Source organism: Mus caroli, chromosome 15 (assembly GCF_900094665.2).
Source record: "Mus caroli chromosome 15, CAROLI_EIJ_v1.1, whole genome shotgun sequence".
In the NCBI taxonomy this organism is placed as follows: domain Eukaryota; kingdom Metazoa; phylum Chordata; class Mammalia; order Rodentia; family Muridae; genus Mus; species Mus caroli.
The window spans coordinates 33512331-33538676 of record NC_034584.1 but is presented as its reverse complement, the minus strand read 5'-3'; the positions used below and the strand labels follow the sequence as shown (position 1 = coordinate 33538676).

Sequence of the window (26346 nt, the reverse complement as noted above, 5' to 3'; positions counted from 1 at the left end):
GCCTCCAGTCACTCACCTCTTCTACACACAACCATGCCTCCAGTCACTCACCTCTTCTACACACACAACCATGGCCTCCAGTCACTCACCTCTTCCCTACACACAACCATGGCCTCCAGTCACTCACCTCTTCCTTACACACAACCATGGCCTCCAGTCATTCACCTCTTCCGTACACACAACTGTTGCCTACAACAGGCCATCTTTTCTTGTCTTCAATATTTTAGAAAACCAATACAATATTGGGACTACTTTCTTACTGCAGGCTCTTACGTTAAAATAATTTCTCAAAATGAGCATGGTAGTGTACAACTGTAATCCCAGCACTCCAAAGGCTGAGGCAGTAGGATCATGATGAACTGTCTCAAGAAAATAAATAAATAAAAGGTCAGGGGAGGGCCTCCAGAGATAGATGGCCGAGGAGCTATGAAAAAAAACATACTTCTAGAGAACTCAAGTTCAGGTGGCTCACCACCAACTTCAACTCCAGTTTCAGGGGATCTAAAGCCCTTTTCTGGTCTCCACTGGTATCTGTACTCATACTGCATATACACACACTGACAACACATATATACATAAATAAAAATAAGTCCTTGCAAATAAATAAATAGAATAAGCCATACATCATTAGTTAGAGTAATGTGAATGAAAATCAGAATGTGGCCAGTCAGGACAGGGCTTTAGTCTCAGCACCTGGAAGGCAAAGGCAGGCAGATTGGCCTACAGAGAGAGCTCTTGGCCAGCCAGGGCTACAAAGTATGCCTCTGTCTCCAAAACAAAACAATCAAAAACAACAAAGAAACAATGAGATACTGCTTTGTACCCACCAGGAGGGCTACAGTAAAATCAGTTCATGGTAGGTCCTAGCACAAATGCAGCAAAATTAAACTGATTCAGCACTGGTCACACTTGTCCCAGCACTGGGAAGACAGAAGCAGAAGCACTCTAAGTGCTGGGCCAGCCTGAGCTACACTGTGAGTTCCAAGGCAACATGGGCAACAGTGTAAAACCCTGTCTCAAAAAACAAAAATAATAAAATCTAATAATGCAAATATGAACCGGTACAGCCACCGTCAAAACAGTTCTTCATAAAGAACCAAGAAACCCAATGACTCCACTCCCAGGCACACACACATTCAAGGAAAACAGACAGAAATGCAGCTCACAAACAGTACATAAGCCAAAAAGAGAATAAACTAAATGTTCTCCAGTTGATGGATTAATAAGGCATGATATGTAGTGGATAAGTGATAATAACAGGTATGTTTGCAAACCCAGGGTTGGGGAAACAGACAGGAGGATCCCAAAGGTTTCCTGGTCAATGGCCCAACTGAACCTGCAAGCCCTAGGGATTCCAATGAGAGACCTTGTATCAAGGAAAAAAGCAAACAAAAAAACCCAAGGTAGAATGCGCCTGACATCCATGTGCAGCGGCACACACACGTGCATGAACATGCTTGAACACATAGGTGCACATGTGCACACATCCATACACATACACATAAAATATTGATATACAGAGAAAAATAGTCATCTCCCAAAATCCTTTAGCTCGTGTAGCATACACATGGACTAGAACAGTGTCTGGAGAGACTCTCTAGATAGCCTGGTACTGACAACTGAGTCTCTCTGCTCCACCCACACATGCAGATACATTACCCTTCTACAAATGCATCCAGTTTAGCCAGTTCATCCGACAAGCCAACCAAGACATCCAACGTGCCAACCTACAAGGGAAACTCAGCTTAGTACTCAGCTTTTGTCACGTCCATCCTTTTGACTGAAGAGGGATCGTCTGCTTAGCTCTGACACTGCTCTTACTGTGTGATCCAGATGAACCTGGGGCTCCCATTCCTCCTCTGTCTCTTCAGTGCTGGGATTACAGCCTGCACCACCCCACCCAGCTCCACATCCCTTTACTTTTTTTTTTTAAATAGATGGTGTATCTTTATCTGAAGGGTCTACAAATCTTTTATTCTCCACTTATTTCATAAAGTATAGCACAAAAAGTTTGTTGAACATTTAAGTCATTTGAATGTATGAGTTAATTCTGAGTCGGAAAGCACCATTTAGAACATGAAAATCTGGCACGTAATGAACAGATCTGTGCTTCAACAAGCCCAGGAACAGTGGCAATGTGAAGCTCTGCTTTATAAGGGCCCTACGATGGGTCTATGAATGTCTATCACTGGCAGGTTGATTACTGGTCTTCAATGAATGTTAAATACATTAACTGGATTAAATAATGCCTAAGTAGGTATTGTGGTAACAGAATATAAACTTAACAACAGACATATTACTGTGATATTTAAAATATATATACTAGATTTTTCTCTTCTGAAAATCCCACTTTGTGATCCAATATCTAGGCTTGCCTATAATTTATGAAAACAGAAGACTCGAAACAAGATGCGACTACAATGGTGTCCCTGTGACATTCAAAGACTCAGATCCACTGGCATTAACTCAACAGCTGGAAAAGACTGACTTTTCCTCTCAAGGAACAAAAACCTCGGTTCTGCCAAAACGGAGAGAACCCTTACGGGGCTCCTCTGACAGACTCACAGTCCTCTGTACAGTGAAGTCACCTGTGACCTCACCTTTAGGTCAGGAATGTTGAACTTGGAAGAGACGGCAAGATTATTGTTCTTGGTGGTCGCTGCATGTAGTTTCTCCCATGTTTGCTGACAGGTTTTCTCCCCAGGAGCAGAGATGAGCCAGAACTCAGTCATGTTTGTTACCTCTATGGCAAGCAAGGGAGAAGCTGTAATGTTAAAACAGAGCAGTAACATTTAATGTCCTACAGTACAACCCTACAACAAACACTTAGGATCTAAAATGCCCCCAGAAACCCTAGTGTCCAAAGGTTTGATCCCCAGGCAGTGAGACTACTGGGAGACTATAAAACAGGTGTAGGGGTGAGACCTTGTGAGAAAAAGTTAGGCCACTTAGAAAATGCACTTGAAGCAGATATTAGGACCCTGACCCCTCTCTCCTTCCCCTGTCTTTATCTAGGGTCTGATTATTCTGTCCAAGCTGGCCTCAAACTTTTGGGCTCAAGCTATCTTCCCACTCTGGGTCTCCAAATGGCTGCAATTACAGGAACATGATGTCATCAAACTTGGCTTCTCCTTTTTGCTTTCAGCAGCATGAAGAAAACAATTCTTCCCAGCTACGACAGCAGGCTTGATGCACTGAGACACCAGCAGCCCCAACGGTGGTTGGCCTCCTCACTGCTATCTTGGCTATTCAGCCTAGGCTATTTTCCCATCACCCCAGATACTAATCAGGAGACCGTCTTGACTATACAATCATCAGCTTTTATCAGAGAATCTGCCTGTATCTTTAAGCCTCTGGTTGCTTTGTTTGTGGACCAGAATGGAGATTAAAGCAGGACCTCAAGCACTCCTATGACTGAATCCTTTCCCAGTGTTCCTCAGACAGGGCCTCACTAAACTAAGTTGGCCTTGCACTCTCCTATAGCCCAGGCAGGCCTTGAACTTTTAATCTTCCTGCTTTGGCATCCCAAGTAGATAGGATTACAGACCTGTCCCAAGTCTAAAACACCTTTAATAATACTGATTCCCTAGGTGACCACAGTTTTGGGGAAGTGGATGTTTTATTACATGTTTATACCAGCAGATTTGGTGAAGTGTACTTGTGGGTGTATTTTCTACTTGCTGTCTCTCCAAAGGGCAGGTAAGGAACACAACTGTCCTTATTCTTCCTGACAGCAGTGTCACATCTGCTGAGCTTAGCCTTTAGCCTCTCTCTAACACGGTGGGCCAGCAGATGCCTGTTCCACCATTCTAAATACCTTTCTCGGCCCACATATGTCCAAAAGACTCCCAGAAACAGGAGAGAAGACCCTATTTTCTCAGCTATAAATACCTGCCTCTATACTCGACTGAGTTTTTATCATCATAAAAGGAAATAATGTCACAAATCATCCTATACACACTGGAGCAGTATCTGGGAAAGTCATAGAAAGCTCTCTAAGTCTTGCTTTTAACTAGAGCCCTTTTAAGGAGAAGAAAGGCCACTGTGCTGCACACACAGGGCTGCACACTGTCATGTTCCATTCTCACAATAACCCTATAAAATAAACACTCACAGCTTAGTTATTTACCTAAGGGCACAACACACAACTGGGATCAAGTCTAACATGGGACACCAAAGGCCACGCTCTCTAAAGGACTCTTTCCTATGCTGTGCTAGGAAAGAATGCTGGTGTGTGTGTGTGTGTGTGTGTGTGTGTGTGTGTGTGTGTGTGTGTGTGTGTGCGTGCACGCATGCGCTAGCACCACTGCACATGTGTGGAGGTCAGAGAACTCATCTTGGGAGTTGCTTCCCTCCTAGTTTATTAGGCAAGGCAGAGTTTCTGGTTTCTGTTGCGCTGTGTTCTCTGGGGTGATCTCCATCTCCTTCCAGCCCCATTACAGGGGTGCACTGCTGCACCTGGCTTCCAGGGTCATGAAGTTTCTGCAGCTAGGACTTGCCTTCACCCACTTAACATCTTCAAGTACTGTTGAATACTGCTGAATGAATAACCCTGAGGATTAAATGAACTAACAAATAAACTGAATTATAACTAGTCATCTACTTTCCCTTTCCTACTCTTGAAATATAATCTACACAGTGAAACACACCCATCTTAAGACTTCAATCAGTTCCTGAGCCAGGTATAGACTTGTTGAGCTACCACCAAAACTAAAATTAAGAACATCTGTACTATGCCTAGCTCATGCCTTTTACCCACCCCAAAAGGGTTTGCGTGTGTGCATGCACACCCCCCTAATCAATCAATCAATCAATCAATCAATCTCTCTCTCTCTCTCTCTCTCTCTCTCTCTCTCTCTCTCTCTCACACACACACACACACACACACACACACACACACACACACACATCAGTGCTCTCAGATGTCAGAACAGGACTGTGGATGCCTTGAACTTTATAGAGTTATGAATGAATGACTGTGTGAACTCCATGTTGGTGTTGGGAAGTGAATCCAGGAGTTCCCTGTAAGAAGAGCCACTGCTCTAGCCCTGACTTGGTTGGCTGTGTGGTCTGCCATTCTTCCCATCTGATAACATTATACTTCACATACACTTTCCAGCTTTAAGTTCTATCTCTTACATTTTTTCCTTTACCTGCTCATTATGATTCTTTCCAGTAAAATCACTGATCAGATTTCTAATTCGTCGTGCTACATTATTGATTACTGCACTGTATACTCCTTCTGAGATGGTGGGAGGGCTGAACAGACAGCTCAGTGGGTGAAGGAATGAACACAACACCAAGCTTCATGACCAAGCTACACCCTTTAGGAGGGATGTTTCCTACAAGCTGTTCTCTGACTTCCACACATGTTCATGCACATGCATGCACATACTAGCATGTGCACGCACACGTGATACAATTTTTTAAAAAAAAAGTTTGAGATAGGATCTTACTATATAGCCCTGGCTGGCCTGGAGTTTGTTATGTAGACTAAACTAACCTCAAACTCAGAGACCAGCTTGCCTCTGCTTCCTAATTGCTGAAATTAAAGGCTTGTGACACCAAGCCCAGACTTTTTTTTTTTTTAAAGACAATGCTGTGCTTTGTTCTAAATCCCAGGTCTGGATTCAGAAAAAGACCGCGGGGAAGCAGGAAGGAGAGGGCAGAAAGGGAAGCTATTGTCCTGGCAACTACTCAGGTACAGCTGTCTACTCATTCTTTGCTCCACCCACCATCAAGAGCCCTACAAAGGCTGCTCATGCTTCTCTGTGGACTTTACCTGTCAATTTTAACTAGAGAAACTTTCATCTAGCCTTATGTCAGCAAGATCCACTGGCTACAGTGCAACACATCTTCGAGAATTCAGGCCAGCTTGGGCAACACAGTAAGTTCTTGTCTTGAGTGAGTGTGGGGGTGGATGTGGGGGGATAGTGAATTTATCAAGCAACAGATGGCTTAATGCCCACACTGTTTCCTCGCCAGGTAACAGAAGGCTGAGTAACTCATTACACATATGCACCAAGTTCTGGTTCCCCCTAGGAATGGAATTTGAATCTACCCTCAGTCCTTGGTTCCATTTTTCCTGCTTTACCCTCACAAACTTCCTCGATCCTCCTTTTCCACCTTAACCTCCAGTTTGTCCTTCGTTCTCTTCCCTATTGTGCTTTTTGGTTCAATTCATTTTGCACAAACTCTGCCTATAAAAACCACCCAAGCCATTTCCTCAACTAAGTCCATCTATCCACCAAATCAATCAACATATGCCCAACCACATCTCTCTCAATCCACAGGCACTGAACCCAAGTAAACATGTTAACTATATTAAGGCAGACACATATGTTATGTCTAGTCCCTTACTATTTAATTAGCAATTGTTTTCCATTTAGGATCTTATTCCCCTCAAATCCCTGGAGCTATGCTTGTGTTTGGGGAGCAAAACGAATGAAATGTAGTCCCTGTCATCAAGGAACTTGAATGATGGCCACAGATTTCTATGAGAAGGTGGAAGGGTGTAAGTAGGTAAAGAGAGAGATGAGAGGAAGGCCCACGCAGAGACCAGGACAGGAAAACAATCTCAGCACGATATATTAGCAGCACAAGGGCACGAAGCCCAAATACAAAGAGGGAAAGCATGGGTCCAAAGCTCCAGGATTGCTTAATTACTACATCTCTTACCTAGGGTAATTTGAAGTCTAGAATTATTCTCCTACTATACTGATATAAATATAAAGAAAAAAACAACAGTGTAGTAACTTACATGGCACCACAAAAGGTGGGGTACTAGCCCAGGCAGATCAGATCAGCTCGCAGGCAAACTCAAAGAGGGCAACCACAGAAAACAGGATGTACCCTACACTGATTTTCATGCTTTCAAGAAACAACACTGTAGTCCAGCTGTGGTGGCATACACCTATAACCCCAGCACTTGGAAAGCCGATGCAGCAAGGTTGGAGCTATCCTGTATGACAATGGTGACTTCCAGGTCAGCTTGAACACAGTAAGACTTTGTCTCAAAAGGAAGGACGGATAAAAGCAAGAAGGAAGGCTGGCTAGCTGGCTGGCAGTACAGTTTCTCTGAAATGCACTCATCCCTAACAGTAAGTGCAATTCCATATGAATTAAGGGTGGAAGATGGTCTAGATGCAAAATGACTTCCTTTTTGGTCCTTCAAATTACAGTCAGTCTTCCACATCCAAGGCCTCCTATCTGGAGGAGAGCCAGTGAGATGGCTCAGTGGGTAAGGGTATTTGCCACCAAGCCTGATGACCCGAACCCCAATACACAAGAACTCCATGATGAGAGCACTGACCACACACCCACACCCACACTCTACAGGAACTCCATGATGGAGGGCATTGACCACACACACACCTGCAAGTCATATGATGATCTTCACAAAAGCACTGTGACACATGCATACATACATACATACACACACATACACACACACACACAAACGGTTTTTAAAAGTCAAAAAATATTGTGAGGACATATGTACCAGTGATATCCATGTCTAGATATGGACTCTTCCTTTATCATTATTCCCTAAAGCAGAACAACAACTTACACAGCCCACCCACTGCACAGTTAACACTGACAGTTAACACTGGATGGTTTAAAGTGCACAGGGCATATGTGTAGTGACAAGGAGACAGGGAAGAGGGAAGATGCTGAAAGAAGTCCTTTTGACACCAAGGACAGCCAAGCATACTAAAGCAGTTTATTCCAACAGGCGTAGGAAATGGCAGGTTGAGGTAACAGCACAACAGCCCTCCAAACAGCACTCTACCTTTACAGAGGGATCAAGATGAGACAGAGTTGTCACACCTACCCTTACAATACCATTTACCCTACACAAAGAAGTGTTTCCTCTCTGCATGTAAAAATGCTACCCTTCACAGCAGAAGCCTCTTAGTCACAACTGGAGGAGGGGAAACTTGTTCCTGGCTTGTTTAATTGTTTCTAGCAACTAAAGGAGAGCTTACCTTTCAATATTTCCAAGATATATATGAGATCTAGAACTGACAAACTATGTATTATCAATAAGTACATCTTAACTTTTTCAAATTTTTAAGTGAAACAATATTTACTTAAAGACTACCTAAGTGTCTTCAGCACATTTAGATATGAAAGAAGGCAATCTCTAATCAGTTTTGTTTATAAACAGATATCTTGTCATCCCTGTTGTCAAGGAATAGATTTGTAAACAGAGAGTTTTGCAGACACCTATCAACGAGTAGAAGAATCCAAGGCATGTTAGGACCAGCAGTGCAAATTTCAGTTACTACCCCAGCCCGCTGTCCCCTTGGAATGTACTCAAAACCCATTCTTTGGAGACGAAGAAAGTAGCTGTGTTGGCAGAGTACTTGTCTGGCAAGCCTGAAGCCCTGGGTTCTATCCCCAACACCTCCTATGTCATGTGTGGTAGCACACACCAGTATTCCTAGCACCTAGGAAGTAGGGACAGGAGGATCCAAAGTTCAAGGTCATCCTTGATTCCAGTTGAGACCAGCCTAGGTTACATGAGGATTTTTCAAAAAGAATAAAAGAAAGTCACTATACAAAATACCATGTTGGAAAGTACCTAGTAATTTCTGCTAAAGCTATTATACTTGAATTGACACAGTGGCCAACAAGTGCAATCTGTCTATCATTGAAAGCCATTAACTAGAGCTCTCTCAACCTGGGAAGGTGACTCACCTTTAGAATCTCAGCATCTAGGAGACTGAAAGAGTTTGGGGCTAGCTTGGACTTTATAGGGAGCATGAGGCCAACCTGGGCCAGTGTGAAACCCTAGCTTATAAAACAAAAACAACAGGGCCAAGGTGATGGGTAAGAGCCCTAGCTGTTCAGCCTGGGGATCCAAGTTCTATCCCCAGAACCTGAGTAAAAAGGGCAGCCTCGGTGGCACACAGTGTAATCCCAGTACAAGATGAGAGGCAATGACAGAAGACTCACCCAGAAGCTTACAAGTCATCCGCCCTGGTGTACACGTGCAGTAGAAACCACAGGAAGAAGAAATCAATGCTCAAAGTTGTCTGCTGACCTCCACACAACCCATACCTCAAGAACCCGAGCCTAGCTCTCAGGACTTCCCTTTTCTTTGGGGCTGGTCATTTATATAATCATTTATAATTTATAATGATCTCTCAGATTTACTATGTTCAAGTCTGAAATTCAAGTTTTAAAGGTCTAAAATCAGGGCTAGGGACATGGCTAACATATAGAATACACTCCTGTCTAGCTACACACAAGACTCTGATTCAATTCTTCACATCGCCTCCCTTAAAATAAAAACTGCTTCAAGGACAACACATACTGAATCATGAGTAATGAAAAGCACTTCAATATGTTAAGCAATTTGGTGATAAATTCCTCTAGAGCAGATGCTTCACTGCTCCTTTAGAGCAGAGAACAGTTAGTGAAGATATCTGTCCAAAGTCATAGCTAGTAACTATACTTACTGAGACTGATTTCCATCCATCTATTTAAGTTCTCATACAGTTAAAAATATTAAAATGTGTTTCTCCAGTTAATAGTAAAAACCATAAAAGAAAAACTGAATTCACAAAAGTATTACCCTTATTTTCTGTATCTTCAATGTTGAATATTTGCCAAAGTATGTAATAACAGTGCATGCTTATCTGTCTCCGTGAGAAACGCACAGGACTATTTCAAGTACTAATCAGAACGTGGTGGGCGGACGTGTCTAAACATGGGAGAATTTTGTCTAAAATAATGTTAGCATTATAGTTCAGAAGCCCCAAACTGGTACAACCTCAATGGTGAAGTTCATAGGCCAGGGGCCGGAGACAGCTCAACAGTTAAGAGCATTTGCTGCTCTTGCAGAGGAACCAGGTTCAGTTCCCAACTCTCCTCTCAGCTCACAACCACCATCCAGATCCAGGGGATCCAATGCCCTGTTCTGGCTTCCAAAAGTACCAGGCACAAGTGGTATATATAACATACATGCACACAAAACACTCACACACAAAATAAAAATAATTTATTTTAAAAAGTTAATGTGCCAACTATAAATAGTCTCTTTATTCAGTCTGCTTTAATCGCTTAGGAAATACCCACCTCTCCCTGACTGACACTGAACTCAGAGATTCTCATGCCTTTGCCTCACAAGTACTGAGATTAAAGGTGTGCATCACAAATGGCATCAACCTCTATCTATAAAATGTTCACCCAACATTGTATTTTCAAACGCCCATCATGTTCCTCACTTCAGATGCATGTCTTATCCTGCTATAACAGAAGCACCTCTCCTCCACTGCCTACTGGACTCAATTCTGTGAACTCGTGTGTGTGTGCGCGCGCGCGTGCGAACAAGTGCATTTCCCACTGGAGAACGCTGTTTCGTTGGCTGGCTTACAGATGAGAGAGGAGTTCAGTGATGCACGGCTGTAATATTGATACTTAGGAAGCACAGGTAGAAGGATCCGGGAGTTCAAGGCTCACCTTGGTTTAATGCCTAAACTCTTTCCAAGAACACCATGCTAATGCTGTCTTTAACACTGATAATAGTGGGTGTGTAGTGGCACATACCTTTAGTTCCAGCTCTCAGAGGCAGAGGCAGGCAGAACTCTAGAAGAGTTTGAGGCCAGCCAGGGCTGTTACACAAAGAAACCTTGTCTCAAGAGGGAAAAAATGTTGATGAAATGGAAATCAAATGCAAATTAATTTGTAGCTAAAATGAAACAGCTCTACATCCAAATGGTGAAAACCTTAGACCGAATACAGTCTGGACAAGGCAAACTATAGCAGACACTTAGTCAAAACTACTGCTATTTCAAGCAAAATCAAGTACAAAGGGGGAGAGGGATTACAGAACTGTGCCCCAGCTCAGGCCGACAGTGTTCCAGGTCAGCCGCGGACGCACAAGTCAAAAGTAAGGCTTACTGCCCACCAAGGGACTGGTGGCCTGCAGAGTCCCTTTGCCAAAGTTCACTGTGGCATGCTGATCTTGCTCTTGACCAATGGACATTATCCTACAAGTTAGGGCAATGATCACAGAATCCTAAGTTTTAGGTTTAAGAAAAACGAAACAAAACAACTAATATAAATGAGAAGGCTAAGATTTATAAACATGCTGAGTGGTGTAGGCCAGCCTGGTCTACAGAATGAGTTCTAGAACAGCCAGGGCTAAACAGAGAAACCCTGTCTCAAAAAAATAAAAAAATGTATAAACATAAAAAAAATGTATAAACACACACATGCCAGCACTCAGAAGCTGAGGCAGGCTGCTTTCTGGATTGGAGGACAACCTCGTCTACATAAAGAAACCCTGTCTCAAAAAAAAAAAGTAAAAAAAGAAATACACACGCACAAAGTCTTTAATCCCAGCACTCAGGAAGCAGGTGTATCTCTGTGAGTTCAAGATCATCCTGGTCTATATAATGAGTTCGAGGATAGCCAGGGACCCTGTCTCCAAATATTAAAATAAAAAAAATTAAAAATATGTGTGTGTGTTGGGTGTGTAAATCCTGCCCTGTTTAAATGCAGACTAAGAGTAGCCCCCTTGCTCTCAGCATTCAGGATGCAGAGCACTATTTCTTGAGATCCGCTCTGGTACCTGCAAAGTAACCAAAAGACAAAAGGATCCTGTAGTTTTGAGCAGAAAACCCGAGGCTCTGACTTCAGCACAATGAGACTCCCTTGTTGCCAGACTTAACTGTGATTATCACCTTGAGCACTTTAGCTCACCTTATGGCTCCTTATCTCCTCCAGCTCGACAGCACACAGAAGCCCAAAGCACTCTCACAGAAAAGCAATGCAGCTCTGGCTGGCCTGCAACTCACTCTATCTGCCAGGGCTGCTCAAACTGTGGGGGACTTGCAGGGCCACAGTCTGCCTCCAGCACCTATGATCTTCACTGGATTCTCTTTGCGTCTAACAGGAAAGCCCTGAACAGTCTGACTCCAGCTCTCCCCATGTGCAGGCCTGTCTGTCCACCTCCCACCACCACACCTTTCTCATTCCTGGTTCTCTGCAAGTTCTGTGCGTTCCTCCTCTCATTTCAAGGCCTTGACAAACTCTGTCCCCTCAACCTGGAATGTCCTTTTCACTCCAACCTCTTCGCAGTCCTATCCTCAGCAAAGCCTTCTCTGAATCTTCCACAGAAGTCATATTCCTGGGAAACATCTCTGTACTGCTCCATTATTCCTTCGGAGTAGATTTTACACACACACATATATGTATATATGTATATGTATATATATATGTATATATATATATACATATATTTATGTATATATGTATATATACATATATTTATGTATATATGTATATATGTATATATGTGTGTGTGTGTGTGTGTGTGTATATATATATTGACACGTGGTCTCACTATTTATTTAGCTTTGGTTGGCTCTGCCTCCGAAGTGCTAGGACTAAAGGTTAGTGCTCTATCACACGCCAAGTGCACGACTATTAAAACCTATCTCCCCTGTATCTGTCTGGAAGCTCTGACTGCAGAGTCCCTCTCTGCTTCCTAAACCTTAGCGCTCCCCTAGTATCAGCCATAGAGCATGCACTATATGAACAAGTATCATCAGACTTCAAAACTATTTCCCACTTTTCCACAATGCAGCCTACTACAAAAGCCTGGCCTTCGGCACCCCTAAAACATGTCTTCTTCTCTCATCAGGTCCTCCAATAACGAGGCTTTCACTGAGTAAAAAGTTCTCTGTTTCCTCCAATCCCACCGACTTGCCAAGACCCAAACTCAAGTTTTCTTTCCTCCAGGATACTTTTCTCCTCCTCCTGTTTTTACCAGTTCTATACAACCTCATCTTTCCCCTGTGACTTATCTTCCCACCATCAATGTGAACTTTTAGGGCTGGGCTATTCACACCCGACCATTTCATTCCCGGGGCACCACTAAGTACAGAGCAGACAATTTTCCCCCTGATAACATTTTTCCTCTGAAAAGAACACTAGCTTCCCTCTTATGCCTCATGGGTGATTCAATCTGCCTTATAAGAGACTCTGTCCACCAGTTCCTTTTCGGGGATTTTGCTTAACCTCCCCCAACCCCAATCTAGTGAAATGTTTTTAGCTGCCTGTATTCCTGTTCCATCCACTGCCTACAATGACCCCTGTGTCCTCTCTGACCGCCCCCTGCCTGCAGTGGGCACCTTTTCCGTCCTAAAAACTGTAATCCTCTCTATTCACATACAGGCGTAAACACCCAGTGGTGACTGCACACACACACCAACCCTGAGCCTCACCTGAGGCATTCTGTCACTGTCCACCTTCTCACAAGTGACCAGGACTCGCTGGGACTCCCACCCAAGAAGGACCCGAATGTACAACAGGTCTCCCTTCTGTCACTGAGTTCCCCGTCTGGGCCCCTTCCCCCTCCTTCTTCTTCCATAGACACCAACCCTAGGCCCTGAGATGCGGAGAGCCCGCACCCAGACCGGTTGCAGGTCCGACGCCACAGTCTAGGCCCCCGCGCCGCCCCCATCCTTCCCCGGCGGCCACTGCAGCGTCAGCTCCCCGCAGGGCTATCGATCACTGACCCGGGAAGGTGTCTCAGGAGGCGGCGGCGGCGGCAGGTGCGGAGGCAGGAAGCCTGGTAGACGTTAACCGCTCAGCGCTCCATCCCTCCCGGACCTAAGCTCCGGCCTCTCGGCTTCCTCGACCCCTGCGCCCAGAGCAAGTCACGTGCCAGCCGGAGCAGTCAGCTGACCGCGGCGCACGCCGCTCCGCCTACGCGCGCGCACCACTGCGCGCAATCACGACGCGGCCAGGCCTCCGGGGTAGGCGGGGCTGAGAGAGCGCGCAGAGCCGGCTTCCGGGTGGGGGCGGAGCTTGCCGCTCCTCCAGGTGCACCTGCGGTGGCTGGCCAACCACCAGAACCGTTCCCGCCCACCCTAAAATTACCCACAGGTTTCAGCCATTCAGACTCCCCCAAGCTCCTGCACTGCAAGTTCTGACAGTCCAGGTTTCGGGGAAATTTTTTCTAATAATCCACTTCAGTAGTTTCATATTTTTCATCCAATCTGGTATCACTTCGTTCTATAAAGTGATAAAGTGTTAGGTTTAGTTACTCAGCACCAAACATTGTTAGTCCGTTTTTTAGAATTAGCTAGTGGAGTGACCCCCTTGCCAGAAACTCCAAACTGTCTGGTTTAGGGGTACCAAAATGGATACAGGAAGTCAAGAAAGGTTTATGGACAGGGAAAAACCAATCAGCCTTGGATTCCAGAAAAATAGATGTCGACCTACTCTCTCAAACCGTGCACATCTCATTGGTTGAGAAGTTAGGTGGTGCATATCTCAGCATTTTAGGTTGCATGGAGGATTGGGGACTTGTCTATTTTAATCGTTTTTAGATTTACAGCTTAGCAAAGTGAAGCTCCAGAGGTTATGGTTCTGTTTGCACAATGAATGGGCACTCCTGGCTGTTCTTAACTAGGAAGTGGAATAATAGATTTTCATTGTCAACCTGACTGGCTTTAGAACTGCTAGGAGACAAGCCTCTGGGAGGGAGTTTCCAGCCAGGTTTAATGTAGGACATTCACCTCGAATATGGGCAGCAGCATCTTGAATGATAGGAGCCAACACAGAATGTTTTTTTCAAGGCTTAGAGAGATGGCTCTGAGGTTAAGAACACATACTGCTCTCACAGAGGATCCGAATTCCTTACTAGCACCCACCTGGAGTGCCTTGTGACTCCAGCTACCTCCAGGAGATCCAATGGCTTCATCTGGCCTCCTGCAGAACCTGTAATCATATGCACTCCCAGAAAGACAAAACACTCATACACATAAATACAAATAAAATAAATCTTTTAAAAATGATAACTAGGATCTAGAGAGAGAAGGTTCACAGGTAATGGGGCACTAGCCACCAAGCCTGGTGGCCTGAGTTGTATCCCCAGAACCCACATAGTGGATTCTGCAAGATAGCCTCCCATCTCCACATGCAAGCTGTAGTACCCACAAATAAATAAATGTAATAAAACTGTCAAATAAATAATCTTTTTTAAAGGAGAAAGCTAAGCATCAACATTCATAGCTCTCTGCTTCCTGACTACCAATACAATGTAACCAGGGCTCTCAGACTCCTGCCTTCAGAGCAACAATTACTCTCACCACCTTGCTGAACTGTGAGCCAAAAGAAACCCTTCTGTATCCATTGCTTTCCTATTGCTGTGATAAAACATATTCCAGTCCATTACCATCGCAGCAGGGAAGTGTGGCAGTAGACAGACATAGCAATCAGAATAGCTGAGAGCTCACAAATCAAACCACGAGCAGGAAGCAGAAAGCAAAGGAAAAACGGTGTGAGTCTTTGCCCCTTACAGTGACATACTTCCTCCAGCAAGGCCACAGCCCCTAAATTTCCTCAAACAGTCCCACCAAACAGGGACCAAGTATTCAAATTCCTAAGGCTGTGTAGGGTGTCTCGTTCACCAAACCACAGCTTCCTTCCTTGTTTTTGTCGATTATTTTGTAGCAACAACAACAACAAAAGGCAATACACAAAATTGTTAGCAAGGAACGGGTTCTTCAGTCTAATAAACCTGTTTCTTAGGTCTTTGAAATTGGTTTGCAGGATCTGTGTGTGACAGTTTGGCACTGTGGCCTAGAGCAGCTCTGGAATGCTTTATGGGCAGTTTAGTGAGCCATAGTGAGTGGGATCCCGAAGACCAGAATGCCCACAGGAATAAAGGAAGTCTGAACTCACTAGGTTTTCAAAGGAAACAATGATTTAACTTGGAATCAGACTAGAAGTCCTTTGTTTCCGATTCTGGAAAAGAACTTGGCTGCATTCTAGCTCTGTCCTGAAATCTTAAGTTTCAAATTTTAAGGTTCAGGTCAAAGTGATGGACTAAGTTATTTTGCAAGGGATTTCATGACAGTATAACATCCAGCCTGTAGAATGGTTACTGCTTGCTGAACTTAGCTTTGAATCAGGAAGAAGAAATTTATGAAATAAGCAGTTTGATTGAAGGATCTTGAACACACTTAAAGCAACAGATAAGGTAGATGGAGAGAAATCAGACATTCCATTGATACCTCATTTACAGAAATACAAACTGAAGGAACTCTGGCCAGCCTGACCATGGCGACCAAGGCAAGTGTGACTCTGACAGACCTTGCCCTTATCCCTAATTCCCTCTGCCTTGCTAAAATCTATTAGATTACATTCTTGAAGCCAGCCACTACGGTCTATTCCCTATTTGGCCAATTTCTTCTCCAGAGGCTGACTACCAAGGTCCAGCAGAGGTTCTGAAGTACTGAAGTCCAGCAATCAAAAGCCCCCTTTGACTCACCTAGTTAGCATGCCCAATTAAAATTAAACATCTCACCCTAACATGGGGTTTTCCTTTGTGCCTTTATAAACTGCCATTTTCCTATGGGCCACATCTATCTCCTCTCTATCCAGAGGAAGTCTTTTGTGCCCCCATCCTCTGGGACAAATATCCCTTTCCCTTCTCCCTCATCTGCTATCTCCTGCCTTTGTCTCTTATTACCTGCTTTGTCTTAGCACAAATAACTCATCTTTGTGCTAAGAACTTGGTTGCGGGGTGTCCTGAGCTGCTACTGATCACTTCATAAGTACAGTGAAAAAGAGAAAACCCAAGAAGAGTATTGCTGAAGGAGGCTTTCTTTAAAAACAACTGCCTTCAAAAACAAGATGGCTCAGTGTTTAAGAGGATGTTTTGCTCTCGCAGGGGACTAGAGTTCAGTTCGCAGCACCTACAGGCAGCTCACAGCCTCTTCCAGTTTCAGGGGTTTCAGTGCCCTCTTCTGGTCTCCTGGGACTTGTTTGTGAGGTATTGTCTTGATTAATGATTGCTGTGGGAGGGCTTAGCCACTGTGGTCAGTGCCACCTGTAGGTAGGTAGTTCCGGATGGTATAAGAAAGCAAACTGAGCAAGCTGTAAAGAGCAAGCCAGCACACAGAGTTCCTCCATGATCTGTGCTTCAGTTCCTGCCACCAAGTTCTTACTTGAATTCTTGGCTTTGCTTTCTTCCATGATGGACTGTAGCTGTAAGATGAAATAAGCCATTTCTTCCTCAAGTTGATTGGGGTCAAGTTGGACAAGTAGACAGTGTAGTTAATATAAATTATGGAAGCAAAGGCCTGTCAAAACATTATTGGCATAGCTGGTTCTTGGTGGGAAGGGATATTAGGGTCCCCTGATTATCAAGGCCTGAACACAGTGAACCTAGGCTCACTAAGGGGAGGAGAGCTGCTTTTCCTTTCTTACAGGGGCTGGGAAGGGCCACGGACTAATACAATGAGTCAGGTAGGCCTGGCTCTGCTACTTGCTAATGTTTATGGGGCTCAATTTAGCCATCTATAAATCCCAATGGCTTATACAGCAGATTCTGTAAGATAATGTGAATAACGCAGTTAACTAAGCACCTGGCTTCATTTGTCTCCTCAAAAAACGCTGGTCGTAATGTCACAGTGACTTTCATAAAAAGAATTGAAATACAAAGAAAAGATTGAATCTTAAAAAGGCAGTAACCAAGTTCCAGAGGCACCTGGCCAGACAGGCAGACAGATGGTGGCTCTGAGCCACAGTGTGGTGAGCTAGCTACGTGGGCTCATTCCCTGCTCAGGCATTTGAGACACAGTGAGCCCTGAGCCTCAGAGACTTCAGGGAGTTTGTTGTCGATGTTGTTTTTCTTAAAGTTGATGTTTTTTGGGTTGGTGTTTTGTTTTGTTTTGTTTTGTTTTGTTTTGTTTTGTTTTGTTTTGTTTTGTTTTTCAAGACAGGGTTTCTCTGAATAGCCCTGGCTGTCCTGGAACTCACTTTGTAGACCAGGCTGGCCTCGAACTCAGAAATCTGCCTGCCTCTGCCTCCAGAGTGCTGGGATTAAAGGCATGCACCACCACGCCCAGCACGCCCGGCTTTTTCTTAAAGTTTTTGTTTTGCTGGTGAGACAAAGTCTTAGGGTGTAGCCAAGTTGACTCTGTTGCCCACAGTAACCTAGAACTTGCAACCTCTCAGCCTCCTGAATGCTATGATTGCAGGAATACACCACCACACATCTGGCTTAATTTCCTAACAAATAAAGGGTGAGGGGAGCAGGGCATAGTGGTGCATGCTTCTAATCCTAGCTTTTGGGAGACAGACAGAGATGGTCAGATCTCTGCGAGTTCTAGGTCAGCCTGGTCTACACAGCAAGTTCCTAGACCAGGTGAAGATACACAGTGAACACTGTCTTAAAAGGGGGTGTGGTGGGCAAAACGGATAACAGGGTAAAAGTACTTGCCACCAAGCTTAATAACCCACTTTTAACTGCCCGGATCCCATGGTGCAAGGAGAAAACTGACTCCCTCAAGTCTTCCTCTGATCTCCGCTGCACATATGCGTGCATGATGAGAGTACACATGCACAAAGCAAGTAAGTAAATATAAATTTTAAAAACTTTTAATTTTAGCTCTTACTTATATCAGCTAGGCAAGGTGGCTCATACCTGTAACCCCAGCACTAGGAGACTGAGGCAGGAGGATTGCTGTGAGTTTGAGAGTAGCCCTAACTATATATCGAGGCCCTATCAGAAAAAAAACCTAAAACCTAAATAACAAATAATTACATAGGTAGATAGATAGATGAATGAAATGTCACACCTAGGTACCCTGACACTTGCCTTTTGTAGCACTTGAGAGGCTGAGGCAGAAGGATCACAAGTTTTAAGCCAGCCTCGGCTGCTATGCGACTCTGTCTCAAAAAACAAAAACAAAACAAACAAACAAAAAAAAAGCAAAAAAAAAAAAAAAAAAGGAAAATGCTGGGCTTAGTAATGGAGCTACTATAAAGGCTAAGGCAGGAAGAATAGGATTTCAAGACCTGCCAAGGCTACAGAGAAAGTTCAAGGCCAACCTAGGCAACTTAGTGAGATACTGATTAAATATATAATAAAAGGTGAAACAAATGTCTGACTCTGGATATAGATAGCTCTGTAGCAGAGCATCTTCACGGGTCCTGGATGATTCAACCCTCAGCACATAAAACAAACAAACAAACAAGTCTTTGCAACATCAAAAGATAAATTGCCAGGTTTTTAGTTTGTTGACTCACAAATGTTTTAAGAAGTAAGTGTTCTATACATAGAACTATTATCTTTTTTGTTTTGCTTTTTGTAATTGTTGTTTATTTGTTTGAGGCAGGAAGTCATATTACAACATAGGCATACCCAGAACTCACTATAGCTAGCTCTGGCTGGTCTTGAACTTGTGGCACTTGTTCTGTGTTTATCTTCCTAGTACTAGGGTCTTCTCACCCCTTTCCAGTCCTTGTCACAGTCCTTGTTTGTTTGTCTGTCTGTCTGTCTGTCTGTTTGTTTGAGTCCTGATTTCTTTGGATGTCCTGGAACTCACACTGTAGACCAGGCTGGCCTCAAATTCAGAAATCTGCCTGTCTCTGCCATAGTGACTAAGGGTGTGTGCCACCACACCCAGTTGGAACTGGCATCTCTTCAGATGCTGGAATGGTTGTCATTTAGCATGCAGAAGTATTACCATGAAGCCATGCACTTTAAGCAGTCCTTCTAGAAGGCTTTTATCTGGGTTTCAGCTAGACACCTAAAGATGGCTTTCTGGCCTTCAAGCATCTTGTTCTTGTAAACTTGTTTGGATACTTGTCTCCATGACAGCTTAAAGTGCATGGCTTTCTTCTCTTCTCCATCCTCTTCCTCCAGGTGGCTGCTGAAGCTTCAGGTTGCCTGTTGTGGTGGTTTGAGTAACAATGCCCACCATAAGTTCATAGAGTTGAATGCTTAGTTACTAGGTGTGGCCTTGTTGACGGAAGTGTTTCACTGAGGGTGGAGTTTGAGGTCTCACAAGCACACACTGGGCCTAATCTCTTTCGAGTTAATTTTACAGTCTTCTATTAATGAGATAAAAAAAAAAAAAACTCGAGTGTATCCTAATTTCCTCTGTATCATCTGTCACCCATGAATGAATATCAAAATTCTAGTGCAAGTGTTATGATCTAAGGAACTGTCACCATAAAGTCACACCATGCAACAGATCTCAGTTTGAAGGTTTATTGGGAAGGGGGTATACAGAGGCTGCCTCTGGGCAATGGTGGAGGGAAGAAGAGATCAGGAGAGGTGGAACTGGCCTTTTATAAGTAGATGTAGCACATGCGCATCTGAGAGAATATTCAACTTGTGACAGAGGGAAAGTGTCACATTTTGGTAGCTAGTGATGCGATGTCTGCTGTCAGTACTTAAAGGACAGAAGAGGGAAAGAGGGACAGGAATCACAACTTCTCCCTTTTTTGGATCCTAGTTGGCAATTGCTTAGATTATCTAGAGACATAAGGTGGGGGTGGGATGAAGAGTATCAGGTGGAACATGAACATCTCTGATGACCAGCCATTGCTGAGGACCAATGCTGGGGAGCTGATAGAGCAGAGAAGGAAAACAAGAAATCCAGGAAAACAAGTAATTTTAGTTCTGGGAACTAAGTTACTCTGGTTTTGAGAATTGTAATTATTTAACCAAAATAGAGGAGCTTTAAAAAATGATGTGACCACAGCTTGTTTATCCTCAAACATAAACAAGGTGATTTGCGGAGATACTCAGCCCAGTACCTAGACAGCACATACAGTAAAACTATGGCCTGACATCTCCTCCCAAGCTCATGTTGAAATGTAATCGCCATTGTAGCAATGCTGACAGGTAAGAAGACCTCTAGGATATGATTTGAGTCATCTAGTGGATTAGTTAGTTTTATGTCAGTCTGATACAAGCTGGAGTCATTTGAGAAGAGGATCACTCAATCAAGAAAATGGCTGTAGACATGTTCTTGGTAATGATGGATGTGGGAGGGCTGTAGAGTGGGTCAGTCAGATGCTGCTTGTATCAGATGATAAATTCTGTACCTCAAGATCTGGTTGCCCAAGATCAGCAGATACTCATGTATGCCAGCTTTTGTTGTATGAACCTTGTCCTCCAAGTTATCTGTGATTGGTTAATAAAGATGCCTACAGCCTGTAGCTGGGTACAAGAGAGGTAGGCGGGGCTTTGGCTACCAGACTTGGGGTCTGAAGTGAGGACCAGGAGAAGGGAGGAAAGGAGAAAGAAAAAGAAAGAAGAAGTCACCATGAGGTCGGTGGATCATGAGCGCATGCCCATAAGGGCTAGCCAGCTGGAGTAGGAACAGATCAGGCAGAACATGACCAGTGATATCTCAGGGTTAGTGGCAGGGAAGTAGACAAGGCAACACAGAGAGTTGATACCTGCCCAGCTCTAGTGCTTTAAGGCTTGTTATAAATATAAAGGTTTGGGGAACTAAATGATTTAAGATCAGATAAAAAAAAAAAAAACCCTGAATAATATTTAGCAAACAGCTCAGCCCACTGTGGAAGTGGGGAAGGCGAGGGTGGGGGTGGGAGATCTGGGCAGGTGATCCTGAGCTATGTAAGAAGCATGCTGAGCAAGCCATGAGGAGCAAGCCAGGAAGCAACACTCTTACTTACACAGCCTTTGCTTCAGCTCCTGATTCAGTTTCCTGCCTTGAGTTCCTGCCCTGACTTTCTATCATGATGAACCATGATGTAGAAGCGTAAGCCTTCCCAAGCTGATGTTGGTCTTCTTGTTTTCTAACAGTGACAGAAACCCTAAATTAAGAGACCAAACCATGTCTTTAATCTACACAGGAGGCAGGGGCAGGCAGATCTCTGCGAGTTCAATGCCAGCCTAAATCTCGACTCTAAGTCAGTAGACAAAGACTTCAGAGACGCCAGATATCTTCCAGTCACACATACAAGTCTTAAGAGTTTTATCCTTTGGGTTTATATTAGCTTCTTCCTACACGCAGAGACTGAAACAGAACTTATTTTTCAAGGCTCAAGTCAAAGTCTAAAATTATCCTGTCATGTCAGTTGGGCCGATTAAAACCAATAGCTACTGTGGTTAGGTGCTGACTCCGTGTGAGCCACTGTACCATCCCTTAAATGTGGATAGTAAATCCCACCTCATTGAGCTACTATGCTAAGTCAATAAGCTGATATACACATAGGGTGTACCTTGAAGTCGGTGGAAATGCCCAATGAAAATTGACTGAAATGCCAGGACTCGTGCCATTAAAATGTCACAATAACAATTCGTTGTCTGTCAAGATTTGCCACATCTTGAGCATCTGCAAGAGAATAACAGTGAGGAAGTAGTTTGGAGACCCAACCAGGTCCTCCCTGAATCTCTTGGCTTGACTTTCTGAGCCTTCTGGCAAATACAAAGGTTTGTTCCAAATGAGTCCTATGGCCTGATGAAAGACTTGTTCGTTCTTCCTTCCTTTCTTTCTTTCTTTCTTTCTTTCTTTCTTTCTTTCTTTCTTTCTTTCTTTCTTTCTTTCTTTCTTTCTTAGGTATTTTCTTCATTTACATTTCCAGTGCTATCCCAGAAGTTTCCCATACCCTCTCACCCCACTCCCCTACCCACCCACTCCCACTTCTTGGCCCTGGCATTCCCCTAGAAAGACTTGTTCTTTACATCTCCATGATGTGTGCCTCTGACAGTTTCCTTCACTTCCCTGTCCTGGACTCCAAATGCAGAACTCAGAGAGCAATGGGACCCAACAAGTCCTTCCCAAGGTGATAAGGGGACTGGGCGTGGGGGGAGTGCTTAAAAGAAAGCTCAGTCTTAGTGGGCAGGTGCTCGTCTCCCAGGCTCAGTCTCTGTAGAGATAACAGATGTCAGGCTTCACTCCGAAGCTGGGGAAGCAAATAAACAGTTCCTCTTTTTAAAATAGAAAGGAAGGAAGGGAGAACGCTGTGTGCAACTGTCATTCCTGAAGCTGAAGCAAGGGTCCAGAGCCAGCGTAAGACCCTGCCTGAAAAACCAACAAGACCAAAGGGATGCCCCCAGGCAGCCCACACACCCCCTTTACAGCACAGAGTTCCTGCTTCTGGAAAACAAAAGCAATTTAAGAGAGAGTTATTACCTAGGAATGTCAAGTATGTGGGTTTCACACTAAACCTGTGACATCTTTTCATACAACTCCGGTACTGGAAAAATCAATCTAATCAATTTAAATCTCACTTTGAACTGTGCAGTGGGAAAGCATCCAAAAACCAAACAGAACAAATAAGAAAAAAAAAAAAACCCAAAACCTCTACATTCAATTACACCAGGTTAGAACACTGTGATTAGCATAATAAATATTAGTTAATAAATATAACTTATAACAGGAGCTGTTTAGAACGTAAGGGACTCTAGTGTGGCAAACAGCTCTGGCAGGAGCCTCTCCCTCTCCCTTTCCCTCTGCCTTGCTAAACACAGATTGCATTCCTGAAGCCAGCCACCAAGGTCTATTCCCTATTTGGCCAATTTCTTCTCCAGAGGCTGACTACCAGGGTCCAGCAGAGGCTCTGAAGTACTGAAGTCCAGCAATCAAGAGCCCCCTTTGACTCACCTAGTTAGCATGCCCAATTAAAATTAAACACCACATCCTAACACGGGGCTCCCCTTGTACCTTTATGAACCGCAGTTTTCCTATGTGCCATATCTGTCTCCTCTCTATCCAGAGGCGGTCCCCAATACCTGCCCCCTCCACCCCTCCCCCCACCACCCCTCCCCCACCACCCCTCCCCCTTCCCTTCCTCTTCTCCCTTGCCCCATCTCCTGCTTTGTCTCTTATTCCTGTCCCTCTGGGGCAAATACATCTTTGTGCTGAGAATTTGGTCTTGGAGGTCCTGGACCAATACCAGTCCTTCAGAACCCATTTTAAAAGATTCATGTAGTTCATGGAAAGCCCCAAATATGGAGTTTTGAAAAACATGGGGTCCCATATTACCTGAAGGACAGGACCTGAAATGCTGACTATGGGAGGTGCATCTGCCCTGGATGGTAACCTGAAAGGGTCCTGTCTAGGGAAGCCAGGTACACATTAGCATGCATGTTCCTCTCCCCTGTCTAGGGAAGCCAGGTACACATGAGCATGCATGTTCCTCTACCCCTAATGTTATATTATGAGATATAATGTGGTCAGGAGGTTGTTTGATTTCAGACCCAGGACTAGGAATTGAGGTGTATAGTTTACATATCAAAGCAGACCTGGCCTCCAGATTCTCCCAGCATCTCTCAGTCACTACCTGGTATATCCTGCCCTCAACCCTGAACTTTCCAGCCCAGATGCTGGGCTGCCCTTTCCCCAGAGGCTCTTCCCCAAATAATCCAGACATTTTTGCTCCCCCAACCCCACTTCCCTCTCTGTGTGCAGGTCCCTGACCCCCACCCCTTTCCCCATGGTGATTTTCCTGGCCTCAGTTCTTGGGGCCAGTGAACTCACCAGCCCGAGAGAGGCATAAACTTGCCTTAATATAATCTAATCTGGTTTTAATTGGCTCATTGGCAGTGGTGGAAAAATAACCTATCAGGGTCCCTGGCAGGCCCATGCCAAGGTATGTCCCTGAGTAGTGCACACCTTGGTAAATGCCACTCAACAGCTCTAGTATAAAAGGTATTTATTGGGGAAAGGAGAGGAATGAGGATCTGGAGAAGGTAGAGGCAGACAGACAGAGAGACAGACAGAAGCAGAGCTGTGAAGGTAAAGAAGTAGGGGGCAGATAAAGACAGAAATGGGGAAGAGAGAGAGACTACCAGGAACACGTGCAACAGAGACAGAGTGTGCTTTGCTGGAGTGATGGTGGGGGGGGGGGGGGGGTGTTCCTTTTATACAAAGCCCATACCTGGTGCATCTGGTGGCCCCCACAGATGATGACATAAGCCATTGCTAGGTCCCTGAGAGGAGTCTAGTGGAATAGCTTGTAAGCTAGCATTCCTCCCTTTTTGTTTAATGAAAAATGAGGAACTAGGAAGGGGTGATGGGGTGACAAGGCAGGGGTGATGGGGTGACGAGGCAGGGGTGATGGGATGACAAGGCAGGAGTGGTTGTAAGCTAACACCCAACCTCCCTAGCCAAGATCCCTCCTTAAGCTTCACCCTGAAATCAGCTGCAATGCTGGTTATAAACACATCACTAGACTTGGAGATGGCACATATGTAATCTCAACACTTAGGAACCTAAAGCAGGAAGGCTCACAGGGTCAAAGGTCATCTTAGGTAACAGTGACAGCCAGCCACAAACAAAGAAAAGGCACCTAGGGGTAGCCTGAAAGTGGGGTGTTGCTTGTCCCTCTGATAGATCTTGGTAGTGGTCCCCTGCCTTTTTCTTCTCTTTCCTTTTTTCTCTTTCAGGTAAATTCTTACATATGCCAAACAGACTTGGATTTGTTCTAAAGCAGAAGTGTTAGTCCTCAGGCTGCCCAAATATCCAGAAATGAGCTCAAGCTAGACTCTACGGCATCTGGCAGTTAGAGCAATGCCAGCACTCCTCAGGAGCTTGTGAAACTGGTTCCTCCCTTCCAAAAGGAATCATTTCCTTTACCTCCGGTGAAAGAAACATATGGCTACATGTGGTGGCATATCCAAGCACATGTGGTCTCCAGGGCCTCAGAGCAACAGGGCCACAGACCCTACTAGGCCCCAGATCTTAGCAAAACTGACTCCATGATGGAGGTGCCATTCAGGCCAAAGTTCTCAGCACGTAAATAGCACCACCTATCAAAAATGAAGACAAAGACCTAATCCACCAAACACACAGTTCTGGGAAAGGCTCTAGATGTACTAACCTTGTTTTTTTTTTTTTTTTTTTTTTTTTTTTTAACTTCTATAGTTCTGCTTCTGGCTAACTCTTCTTGTTAACTGAAGTGTGTCAACCCAGAATGTGTTTTGTGTCCTTAAAAACTCACCCTGAGGGGTTCAACAGTTAAGAGCAACAACTGCCTTTCCAGAGGTCCTGAGTTCAAGTCCCAGCAACCACATAGTGGCTCACAACCATCTGTAATGGGATCAGATGCCCTCTCTTGGTGTTTCTGAAGTGAAGATAGCAAGAGTGTACTCATATACGTAAAATAATAAATAATAATTTTTTAAAGAGCTCACCCTGAGAAAGGCTCAGTGGTATATAGGGATCTGGAACACTCAATGTAGTCAATGGCTGGCTAATAAAGACTTTCTGGTGGCTTAAACCCATGTCTGAGCAATCTTCTCTGGTGGACACCTACAACATCAATAGCACAAATACCTGTTATACATCTCAGAGCTCCATGCTAACATGCTGGCTTCTCATCTCTCCAGGCTTCCCTCCTCTGAATACTGCTTGCTCTCTTTGTAAAGCTCTCCCTTGCTCTGTTATTCTTTCTCCCATCACAGATAGCTCTTGGCATATGCAGTCTGCTGTCCATGTGCAGTCTGCTTCTTTCTTTCCTCTGGACTCTTCCAGATCCCTCTCCCTCTCCTCCCCCCTCCCTGTCTCTCTCCTCCCCTTCCCCTCTCCCTCTCCCTCTCCCTCTCCC

General features: G+C 44.4%; 1 protein-coding gene and 1 long non-coding RNA gene across 3 annotated transcripts in view; one reads left to right on the top strand and one right to left on the bottom strand.

Moving 5' to 3' along the window:
* The window catches only part of Atp6v1c1 (ATPase H+ transporting V1 subunit C1), a 31054-nt gene extending 17341 nt beyond the window's left edge, over positions 1-13713 (bottom strand). Inside the window, exons 1-3 of one of the 2 annotated variants that reach the window (XM_021183022.2) lie at positions 13536-13713; positions 2601-2764; positions 1660-1727 (exon numbers count right to left, since the gene is read on the bottom strand). In XM_021183022.2, the coding sequence (XP_021038681.1) occupies positions 1660-1727; positions 2601-2732 (200 nt within the window). In that variant the 5' untranslated portion in view covers positions 2733-2764; positions 13536-13713. The remainder of the gene's footprint in view (positions 1-1659; positions 1728-2600; positions 2765-13535) is intronic. The other variant, XM_021183023.2, reaches the window with a different exon arrangement.
* A 2048-nt stretch (positions 13714-15761) lies between these two features.
* LOC110310127 overlaps positions 15762-26346 on the top strand; it is a 19226-nt gene continuing 8641 nt past the window's right edge. Inside the window, exons 1-2 of the long non-coding RNA XR_002379805.1 lie at positions 15762-16102; positions 18442-18446. This is a non-coding gene — a long non-coding RNA (uncharacterized LOC110310127). The remainder of the gene's footprint in view (positions 16103-18441; positions 18447-26346) is intronic.